General features: G+C 46.5%; 1 protein-coding gene across 2 annotated transcripts in view; it reads right to left on the minus strand.

Moving 5' to 3' along the window:
• Nucleotides 1–4,053, minus strand: part of RPL22L1 (ribosomal protein L22 like 1) — a 541,480-nt gene extending 537,427 nt beyond the window's left edge. For both annotated transcript variants that reach the window (XM_073626199.1, XM_073626198.1), the window contains exons 1-2: nucleotides 3,910–4,053; nucleotides 709–819 (exon numbers count right to left, since the gene is read on the minus strand). In XM_073626199.1, the coding sequence (XP_073482300.1) occupies nucleotides 709–819; nucleotides 3,910–3,918 (120 nt within the window). In that variant the 5' untranslated portion in view covers nucleotides 3,919–4,053. The remainder of the gene's footprint in view (nucleotides 1–708; nucleotides 820–3,909) is intronic.
• Nucleotides 4,054–12,003: the final 7,950 nt, after the last annotated feature.

Genomic DNA, 12,003 nt, shown 5'->3' on the forward strand with positions numbered 1-12,003 from the left:
ACTGTCAAACAATCATATGGCTGCTGTTATTAACTGAACACATGCAGCACCATGGCAACTGCAGATCAAACAAAGGCAAATATGCAGCTTTCTTGACTATTATAGAAGGGTTTAGTTCCATTTTAAAGTGGAGTTCCACCCACTTTTACAACTCTTCAGCATCCCTCACTAAACTGTGCACTGTAAACGAATTGGATATTTTTACATTTTTTTCTCAGCACCTACTGTATATCTGCTGTATTCATTTTTCACTTCCTCCTCCCTGGCCGCGGCCCATCGCATCATTTCCTGTTTGCAATGCCTTCTGGGAAGGGGCGGCAACTTCCTCTGACACTGCCGTTGCTATGGAAACCTGACCTGAAACCTATTGCACTGCTTATGCTGCACTGAGCATGTGCAAGATCTGCAAGGATGAGATCCAGGAAGAAATACAGTCTGGCTTCAGATGCCCACACTTAAGATGGCCACGGCCTGCTGTAGGTTTCTAAAATAACAAACTACTGCTATAAACTAACAAAACAGACCTTAGTTTACAGACTAACTTTACTAGAATACATTAAGCTTGTGTATTAGAGGTATTTTTTTTTTTAAAAGTATAATTTCGGCCAGAACACCACTTTAAATGCATCTGTTCTAGAAAACAGTTAAAGCGGTGTGTTTAGTTGCTCAGAGTATCAACAGAACATTCTTTCACTACAAAACACTCACAAAGTTGGCAGAGTCAAAGATGCCATCTTCTACAGGATGGGTAAGATCCAGAGTGAACCTCCAGGTAGCCTTTTTGGATTTCTTCACTGTTGGTGTCCTTTTCACCTTTTGCTGTAAGAAATGAGGCTGTATTAATAAAAAGTTGTAACATTTCCATCTCCTTTTCTGCCCTCAAACTGTGCTTTCCCAAATGCTGGAGTTACTTCTCAGGACATTCCCAATAGAAGTCTATAAGAGGTGCAGGTACAGCCAAGAACAAAGTTGATTTGACTGTACAGCAGCAAGCATTGCACAAGAATAGCTTCTGGTAAAGGGCTAAGGCTCCCCATACACAATACAATCTGACTACACAATCACCGTACAATCAATTTCAAATATCGACTAATCAGGATGTACCCGATCTATGCAATTAAGGTATATCAATCAGGCAGGCACTTGCGCTACATACTTGTTAAATCTAATGGAGATGGCACAACCTGTGTGGTTAGCTTGAGATCAAACATGTATGCAAAGGTATGCCTCATTGGCTAGATTAGGCAGGTCCTCATTACATAGTTGAGGCTACAAAGACTGCATTGGCAAACTAAAGGATCTTGTGGCCCTTAATGTGCATGGGGGATGGATTGATCTTTTATAACTGCACCATGAATGAGAAGCTTATAGCAGAGCTCCACCCAAAAGGGGAAGCTCCTCTTGTCTGGTGCATGTAAATTTAATGTTTGACATGTTGGATGTCCATTTACTCGGTGCAACCTCTAATTTTATTTTTAATCAAAAAATTGGGTAATTTACTGTGTTTGTGTGCCCTACAATTAACCCGTTACTGACTGTCCCATAGCAGATTTACTGTTACAGGGCAGCTGTTCTGTGCAGAATATGGTGTATACACACACGATGCCGCACTTCCACCTGCAGGGGGTGGCCAGCGGACCGCTTCTGCTGTGATTATTCACAGCAGCTGATCTGTGCGTGCCAGGCACTGGATGTTCTCCGGCACCTGCTGATCATTTAACACAGAACAGAGCTCTGCCTATGTAAACAAGGCAGAACTGTTCTGACGGGAAAGGGATGATTTTGTGTGCCTACCCTTCAAAGGGAAACCTAAACTCCATCTCTTGCCTTAGTAATAGCAGCACACAGTACAGTAAAACACTGGTTAGCCAGTTAATCCTTTGATCACCCATGTTTAACCTCTTCCCAGCCAGTGTCATTAGTACATTAACAGTGCATATTTTTAGCACTAATCACAAAAAAAGCCAGAAAACTATCCCCTATTTTGTAAACGCTATAACTTTTGCACAAACCAAACACTTATTACGATTTTTCTTTTTTACCAAAAATATGTAGAATACATATCGGCCTAAACTGAGGAAAAAAATATATATATTTTTGGGGGATATTATAGCAAAATGTAAACAATGAGTTTTTTCAAAATTGCTGCTTTTTTGTTTATAGTGCAAAAGATAAAAATCGCAAGGGTGATCAAATACCACCAAAAGAAAGCTATTTGTGGGGAAAAAAAAAAAGGGACATCAAATTTGTTTGGGAGCCACGTCGCACGGCCGCGCAATTGCCAGTTAAAGCGACGCAGTGCCGAATCGCAAAAAGTGCTCTGGTCTTTGGCCAGCAAAATGGTCCGGGGCTTAAGTGGTTAAAAAATAGTTCTTTAAAATTCTCAGTTAAAAAAAAAATAAATAAGACTGCAGAGGTGGTCAAATACCACCAAAAGAAAGCTCTATTTGTGGGGAAAAGGGATATAAATTTTATTTGGGTACAGCTTAGCATGACCGCGCAATTGTTAACACCTTAATGCAAAATCACGTATCTGTACGTCATTTTAGGGAAGTGGTTGTACCGTGGGCGACACCTGCAGCTAGAGGCATCATCCCTGTACTGTTTTTTTATAACAGACGGTCGGCTTTCATGCGATAACCGATACAGCTAATCAGCCGCACGGCCGTCATCACAAGCAGCGGGAGGAAGACCCAAGCAACCAACTGGAGACCCAAACAAAGTCAGAATATTTTAAAGTGCAGAGGAGTTATGGGCCTTTTAGACCCCAGATCCCTCCATAAAGAGGACCTGCCACTGCCTATTATTGCTGGTTCACACTGGGGTGGCTTCAAAGCCGCCCGACTCTAAAGCTACCCTGTACAGCACAGCTTGGAAAACTACTTCTGTATAGAAGTCAATGCAAGCCACTCTGAAGTCACCCCAAGTAGTACAGGAACCTTCTTCTAATTCACAGCGACTTGAATCACTCCTATTAGAACTGTTCCATTGCACTGAATGGAGAACGACTTGACAGGCTGACAAGCCGCCCCTGTGTGAACTGGCACTTACTGTCAAACAAGGGATGTTTGCATTAGTTGTGACAGCAATAAAAGTGACCAGAATTTTTTTTTTTTTTAAAGAGACAGTGCGTCCCCCCACACCAAAGAAAACAGATATGCAAGTCACGCCTGCAAATGTAGTGTTCAAACGACACATGAGTTGTCACTGATCGTCAGAGCGAGAGCAATAATCCTAGCAAAAAACCTCCACTACACCTAAACTTATAACCGTTAATTTTAAAGTGGAGATTTTTAAGTACTGTAGTTTGTCGCCATTCTGCGAGTGTGCGCAATTTTAAAGCATGTTAGGTATCCATTTACTCTGCACATCATCATCTTTCACGATAGAGGAGAGAGAGAGAGAGAGAGATCTAGATCTCTCTCTAGATATATATATATATTTTTAATTTATATTTGGGGGTTTTGAGTAATTTTATAGCAAAAAAAATACTGATATTTTAACTTGTAAGCAACAAGTGTCAGGAAAAAAGCTTAGTCTTGAAGTGGTTAAAGCAACTTAGTGCCAAAGTGCAAAGAAATAGCCTGGTTATGAGGGGGGGGGGGGTAAATTTTCCAGAAGCCAAGTGGTTAACGGCGATATTGTGAGAGAAGCCTATTGACAAGGACGTCTCCCTCAGGGGGTCTCTATAGGTCAGTATGAAGTGTGAGTGTCCACAGACAGTCCTTGTATGATCAGAGCACTCAGTCTACACAGCACTGTACACTGCCTTCACCTCACAGCACGGATCCAATCAGCAAGCGCAACCGTAGGCAGCGTGTGAAAGGACACAGCCACCCCCCAGACAGCAGCTCGGTAAGAGGCCACTGCTGGTCTAACCAGCCTCGTTCCACGTGTCCCCCAACTCACCGGCGCCATCTTCTCTCGCTGAGCCTTGTCAAAGAGAGCGCACAGCGCCGCCCCCCGGTACTTATAGCCGTAGTCACGTGGTTCCTGCTTAGTATGTCACTTCCGCCGCGAGCCGCGTGTGGCTGAGTCAGGAGGGGGAGGGAGGGGTCTATGTACAGGGTTGCCCTCCCTGTCACTGAGCACGATGATGCACGGTGTGTGTAATCTTCAAGGCACACACAACCCTTTCAGGGAAAAGACACTACAGGTTCCATGAAAACAACTATGTATGGAACAAGAATGCATAGAAAAAACAAAAAAGTCCCAAGATTATATTAAACTCATATATAAAGACCTACAAGTGCATAGGATCCCCTTACTAGATTATGAACGTTTATGACATAAGGCCAATTTAGTAAATGCTCCAGATGTTGAAGTTTAACCACTTAAGGACCGGAAGGACAGGTCTTTTTTTGTCGATACGGCGCTGCGTCGATTTAACTGACAATTGCGCAGTCATGCAATGCCGTACCCAAACCAAATTGATGTTCCTTTTTTCCCCACAAATCGAGCTTTCTTTTGGTGGTATTTGATCACCTCTGCGGTTTTTATTTTTTGCGCTATAAATAAAAAAAGAGCAACAATTTTGAAAAAAAAACGCCAAATATTTTTTACTTTTTGTTATAATACATTTTCCAAAAAAAAAACGCCAAAAAAAAAAAAATTCTTTATCAGTTTAGGCCAATTTGTATGCTACATATTTTTGGTTTACAAAAAATAAACGCAATAAGCGTATATTGATTGGTTTGCGCAAAAGTTATAGCGTGCACAAAGTAGGGGATAAATTTATGGCATTTTTATTATTTATTTTTTTACTACTAATGGCCGCGACCTGCATTTTTTAGCAGGACTGCGACATTGCAGCGGACAGATTGGACACTTTTTTTTGGCACCAGTGGCATTTATACAGCAATCAGAGCTAAAAATAGCCACTGATTACTGTATAAATGACACTGGCAGGGAAGGGGTTAACACTAGGGGGCGATGGAGGGGTTAAGTGTTCCCTAAGGAGGTGTTTATAACTGTGGGGGGAGAGTACTGACTGGAGGAGGAGAGAGATCGCTGTTCCTGATCACTAGGAACAGCAGATCTCTCTCTACTCCCCTGTCAGAATGGGGATCTGTTTGTTTACATTGACAGATCCCTGTTCTGGCTCTCTGAGGAGCGATCGCAGGTGACTGGCGCACATCCCGGCCGCCAGGCACGTGCATCGGCTCTGGCGTCACGCCCCTTATAGCTTCTCAAAGCAGCCGACGTACAATGACAGCAATTCGCGCAGCTGTGCCAACCTGCTGCAGTACAACTGGTTGGCAAGTAGTTAAAGAGGAGCTCCGGACTCCCCCAAAAACCAAAACTTTTAATATAAGTACACTTACCTGTCCAAGGGTCCAGGGTTGTCCTCACCCTAGCCGATTCTTCAGGCGGGGTTCACATTTATGCGAATTGGATGCAGATTTTGCATCCAATTCGCATGACAGGAGAGCATGGCAGGCGCACAGCAGAAGGGTCCTGTGATACATTGTTTCACTCTCTGTCCTCACAGAGATAGAAAAAAAAAGTGTGTGTAGAGAAAATAAATAAATACCGTATTTATCGGCGTATAACACGCACCGGCGTATAACACGCACCCCAATTTAGGAGGGAATTTTAAGGAAAAAAAAACTTTTAGGAGGGAAGTTGAAGGGAAAAAAACTTACATTTAAATGCCCATCATTGCAGCCTTCTCAGTGCAGCCTTGCCCCAGTGCAGCCATGTTAGTGCAGCCTTGTCAGTGCAGCCTTCCCCAGTGCAGCCTTGTCAGTGCAGCCTTGTCAGTGCAGCCTTCCCCAGTGCAGCCATGTTAGTGCAGCCTTGTCAGTGCAGCCTTCCCCAGTGCAGCCTTGTCAGTGCAGCCTTCCCCAGTGCAGCCTTCCCCAGTGCAGCCTTGTCAGTGCAGCCTTCCCCAGTGCAGCCTTGTCAGTGCAGCCTTCCCCAGTGCAGCCTTCAAAATTGCCGACCGCGATTTGAAAATGGCGCCGCCGGCGCCGAAATACACAGAGCCGGTCCTCGGCTCTTCTCGGCGGCTCTCGTTCACTTTCGGCTCCACTCGTAGTCCCGCCCGGGATGGGCGTGACTGTGAGCGGAGCTATCCGAACCTTTCGGGCGGAGCTCGAGTGAAGCCGAAAGTGGCCGAGAAGAGCCGAGGACCGGCTCTGTGTATTTCGGCGCCGGCAGCGCCATTTTCAAATCGCGGTCGGTGATTTTGAAGATCTGGCAGCTCCGGATCGCAGGGGATCGGCGTATAACACGCACCCGCGATTTTCCCCTGATATTAAGGGGAAAAAAGTGCGTGTTATACGCCGATAAATACGGTAATAATAATTTTTAAAAAAATACCTAGATCAAGGTTTGATCTAGGTCAGTGCCAGGGTTAGTGTTTGGGTGAGGGTCAGTTTTTTTTTCTTTCAGTATATTTATTGTTTTGAAAATGAGCAGAAAAATTCAAGTAAGCATAAAAATCGCCTACGCCGGGGCTAATTCATGGTTAAAGCTGAGTTCCACCCAAAAATGGAAATTCCGCTCATTTGTTTCCCCCCCCTCCGGTGCCACATTTGGCACCTTTTGGGGGGGAGCCGATACCTGTCCCCACTTCCGGGAGACTGGGCCGTGGTGCATTACACCAGCAGCTTGGCTCCCTCCTCCTTCCTCATCTTTCCCCCTGCCCCATGCTAATAGGAGAGCGCAGCGGTGCCTCGCACATGAGCAGTAGGGACCCGGCGTGAAGTCGTAATGCTACACTGCCGGGTTCCCTTACCAGCAATGGCAGCGGCAGCACCTGACAACTGATGGAAACAGCAGCTGAGGTGCCGACATCGCTGGATTCCAGGACAGGTAAGTGTCCTATTATTAAAAGTCAGCAGCTGCAGTATGTGTAGCTGCTGGCTTTTAATTTTTGCAGGATTGGGCAGATCTCCGCTTTAATGACAACAACAAACACTTATCTGGGCATGCAACCCGGCAGGTCAGAAAAGGGGCGAGAGACAACCCCCCCAAACCATACCAGGCCACATTCCCTCAACATGGGGGGGTGGGTGCTTTGGGGCAAGGGGCCTTTGGGGCGAGGGGTCCCTTCCCCACAACTGTGCCAGGTGGTTGTGGGGGTCTGTGGGCGGGGGGGGCTTATTGGAATCACGCCCCCCCATGTGAATGAGTATCAGTACCTAGTACCCCTATTCATTCCCCCAAAAAAGTGTAAAAAAGTAATAAACACAAGAGACAAGTAAAAACATTGTGTCCCTCGATGTAAATCCATCATCAATCACACCGCTTGCCGACCCGGAAAAAAAAACGCTCCGGCCGAATGCCTACTCTGCGCTTTGACATTTCTTATATAAGTAAGGGGCACCTCCCTCTTTTGATCTACTGGTGCATGCTGGGCATATGACATCAGAAGAGGACCCCCTTACCTATATAAGAGATGTCAAAAAGCAGAGCAGGCATTTGGCAGGAGGCCTCCCAGGAGGCGGGAGCGTTTTTTTTTTTTTTTAGCAGGTGGCGTGATTGATGATGGATTTAGGGACGCTATTTTTTATTTTTTAACACTTTTTTTGGCGAATACTCTTTCACATGGGGAGGCGGGTTTTCAGGGCCCCCTTGTTAAAATTGTGCTTCCAGATTCCGATAAGCCCCCCCCACAGACCTCCACAACCACTGGCCACAGTTGTGGGGATGAGGCTCTTGTCTCCATTAACATGGGGTCCGATAGGCCCTCCCCGCCCTAAAGCACCCACCCTCCCATGTTGAGGGCATTAGGCCTGGTATGGTTCAGGGGGGGTGGCGCTCGCTCGTCCCGCCCCTATCCTGACCTGCCAGGCTGCATGCCCGGATAAGAGTCTGGTATGGATTTTGGGGGGCCCCAAGCCGTTTAAAAAAAAGAAATTTTGGGGTAGAGTTCCCCTCCAAATCCAAACCAGATCTGAAGGGCCTGGTATAGATTGGGGGAGACCCCAAGCCAATTTTTTCTTTATTTTTTTACCAGCACTTTTATTTTTTTTTCAATGTTCAGCTGTCAGCGGGGAAACCCATTGACAGCTGATGACTCATCGGTTGTTAAGGACGTCGCGGCTTCCCAGCCCCGCTCCTTAACGTGGATGTAAACCCGATTCATGAAATTTGGGCTGGGCACATATATCTGCAGTCTTTTATCTCTCTCTAAAGCACTATGTCCCGTAGCTGTCTCTTGCTCTGTAGGTCTGTTATCAGCATGATAACTTCTCACACGTTCCCGAGACGGAAGATAGAAGTGTGTGTCAGGGGGAGGTTGCTATAAAAAGATTAGCAGTCAGCTTGCTGTCTAAGAACAGAGCTATGCACATTCCTTTCTTCCTGGAGGAGAGGGGGTGTGTGCCTTTCCTCCAATCAGCTGTCTTGGATGTATGCCCCGGCTTCTCTGCAGTGTTAAACAGGAAGAGAAAATCTCCTAACACAAAGAGCACTTTCTAAAGGATAGATACAAATGAAGACAGCAGATATACATGTAAAACCTATGTAGAGAGATTTGTTTCATTCCTGTGTATCATCTGAGGCTGTTCACTTCTCTGGGTATATGTGACGGTTTACATCCACTTTAACAACCAGCTTACACTGCTCCCTGGCGCATAATGCACTATGCAGCGCTTAGTGCATTGCAGGGTCTTCGTTGGGACGAACTACCTGCAAATTCGTTAGTTTGGCCCGAACTCATGCTCCAGCCGAACCGTTCGCCCCAAACTCATGCTCCAGCCGAACCGTTCGCCCATTCCTATTCTGCATATATGTATGAAAATGCCTGTCATTACTAGGGATGGGCCAAACACCCCCCTGTTCAGTTCGCACCAGAACACCTCAAACAGGCAAAAAGTTCTAGCGAACATGCAAACCCTATTAAAGTCTATGGGACACGAACATGAAAAATCAAAAGTCCTAATTTTAAAGGCTTATATGCAAGTTATTGCCATAAAAAGTGTATGGGGGTCCGGGCGCTGCCCTAGGGGACATGTAGCAATGCAAAAAAAAGTTTTTAAAGGAGCAGTGATTTTAATGCTTAAAGTGAAACAATTAAAATGAAATATTCCTTTAAATATTGTGCCTCGGGGGTCCCCTTAGTCTGCCTGTAAAGTGGCGCACCTGTGCGATGTATAGAACATGCTGCAGAAATAATGACATTTCTAAAGGAAAAAATGTAATTTAAACTTGCTCGCGGCTGTAACGTATTACTGACTCCCGGCAATACAGATTAGAAAAAGATAAAAAAAAAATGGTGTGGGGTCCCCCCAAAATCCATACTAGATCCTTATCCGAGCATGCAGCCTGGCAGGCCAGGAAAGGAGGGGGACGAGTGAGTGCCCCCCCTCTTGAACCATACCAGGCCACATGCCCTCAACATGGGGGGTGCCCTCAACATGGGGGGGTGCTTTGGGGCAGGGGGGCTCTGCGCCCCCCCACCCCAATGCCCCTTGTCCCTATGTTGATGGGGACAAGGGCCTCTTACCAACAACCCCGGGCTGTGGTTGTCTGGGTCTGTGGGTGGGGGGCTTTAACAAGGTGGCCCCAAAAATAGTGTCCCTCGATGTAATCCACCGCCAATCACGTCGCCCGTCGGACCGAAAAATAGAAGGAAAAAAAAAGCGCTCTGCAACCTGGGAGGCCTCCCGGCTGTCTGCCTCCTCCCTGCTTTGACAGCTCTTTTATAGGCAAGGGGTGGGGCCACCCGGCTATGTCACCTGGTGGCACCGGCCCTTCTGACGCCTATTTTTCAGTCCAGCGGGCGGCGTAATTGAAGATTGATACATCAAGGGACACTATTTTTTTTCTTTTTTAATAAGAGACTTGTCAAAAACTGTTTACTGTGTTTCTTACTATTGTACACTTTTTTGGTGAATGGGTAGGGGTACAATGTACCCGATACCCATTCACATGGGGGGGCGGGATCTGGGGGCCCCCTTGTTTAAGGGGGCTTCCAGATTCTGATAAGCCCCCCACCCGCAGACCCCGACAACCACTGTCCAAGGTTGTTGGGAAGAGACCCTTGTCCTCATCAACATTAGGACAAGGTGCTTTGGGGGGCACCCTTGTCCCACTAGGTACCCAGAAATTTCGGGTGTTAGGCGAGTACCGGAATGTTCAAGCCAAACTTATGCTCGGCCCAAACTGTTCGCTTATCCCGAGTGGTGCCTGAACACTGTAACCCCTCACAGTTGCTCTTGTTGGGCGCAGGAACTGCTGTTAAAAATAAGATGATAAAATTAAATTACATGCACGAAGCAATCAGTTACAGCAGTATCAGGGGGCTTGATAGCTGCCGTTGATCCAGGACTGATTAATTTTGATAAATGTCAGCATGTCTAGGCAGTCTGTGAACAGGTGCACTCTTTTATTCATCACAAACCCTCCAGCAGCACTGAATGTCCATTCAGAAAGCACGCTGGATACAGGCAGGCCAGTAGCTCGATTGCATATTGAGCAAGTTCTGGCCAGTGGTCCATCCTCAAGACCAAGTAACCCAGTGGATGCTCAGTTGGAAAGGTCTCCAAGTCTGCTCTTGCCCCTAGTTAATCCATAGTTACATAGTTACATAGTAGGTGAGGTTGAAAATAGACACAAGTCCATCAAGTCCAACCTATGTGTGTGATGACATGTTAGTATTACATTGTATGTTGCAGTCGTTCAGGTGCTTATCTAATAGTTTATTGAAACTATCAATGCCCCCCACTGAGAACACCGCCTGTGGAAGGGAATTCCACATCCTTGCAGCTCTTACAGTAAAGAAACCTCTACGTAGTTTAAGGTTAAACGTCTTTTCTTCTAATTTTAATGAGTGGCCACGAGTCTTGTTAAACTCGCTTCTACGAAAAAGTTTTATCCCTATTGTGGGGTCACCAGTATGGTATTTGTATATTGAAATCATATCCCCTCTCAAGCATCTCTTCTCCAGAGACAATAAGTTCAGTGCTCGCAACCTTTCCTCATAACTAATATCCTCCAGACCCTTTATTAGCTTTGTTGCCCTTCTTTGTACTCGCTCCATTTCCAGTACATCCTTCCTGAGGACTGGTGCCCAGAACTGGACAGCATACTCTAGGTGCGGCTGGACCAGAGTCTTGTAGAGCGGGATTATTGTTTTATCTCTGGAATTAATCCCCTTTTTAATGCATACCAATATTCTGTTTGCTTTGTTAGCAGCAGCTTGGCATTGTGTGCCATTGCTGAGCTATGCTATGCTGCTGATGGTTGCTTAAACCTAACAGCCTTGGGCGCAGAAAACTAAAGAATTGTTTAACCACTTCCCGCCCGGTCAATAGCATATTGACGTCGGCAAGTGGTTGCATTATCCTGACTGGGCGTCATATGACGTCCAGTAGGACAACATGCTGGCGCACAGCGCAGCGATCGGGGACGACGTGTGTCCCTCAGACACAGCGCTTCCCCGATCATGGTAAACAGCCAATAAATTTGGCTGTTTACCATGTGATCGGCTGTGTCAAAGTCACAGCCGATCACCTGTCACAACAAACTCGGTGGCGCGCTCCGTGCGCGCCACCGAAGGCATGCAGAGCAGGGATCGAGGAAGGCGAGTGTCCCTTGGACATAGCTCTTCCCTGATCATTGGCTGTTTACCACGTGACCAGCTGTGTCCAATCACAGCCGGTCATATATGTAAACATTGAGGAGCCGTTACCATCTGATCCCTGCTCTCTCCTCACACACCGATCGTGTGAGGAGAGAGCAGGGATCAGTGAGTGAAATCAGTGTCTGTCTGACTTATTGTATTGTACTGTGCACAACACGGCCCCCCCAATAAAGAGGACCTGTCACACAGCCCAGCCAATCAGCCCATCTGTCAATCAGCCCATCTGTCAACCAGCCCATCTGTCAATTAGCCCATCTGTCACAGGCCCACCGCCATCGGTACCGCCACACAGGCCACTACCAGTATCGCCACTAGTGCCGCCATTGGTACCACCACCACCCGTACCACCGTCAATACCGCCATCGGTACCACCACCACCCATACCGCCACCTGTACCGCCATCACCA

This window comes from Aquarana catesbeiana, linkage group LG04 (assembly GCF_042186555.1).
Source record: "Aquarana catesbeiana isolate 2022-GZ linkage group LG04, ASM4218655v1, whole genome shotgun sequence".
NCBI classification, from domain to species: Eukaryota; Metazoa; Chordata; class Amphibia; order Anura; family Ranidae; genus Aquarana; species Aquarana catesbeiana.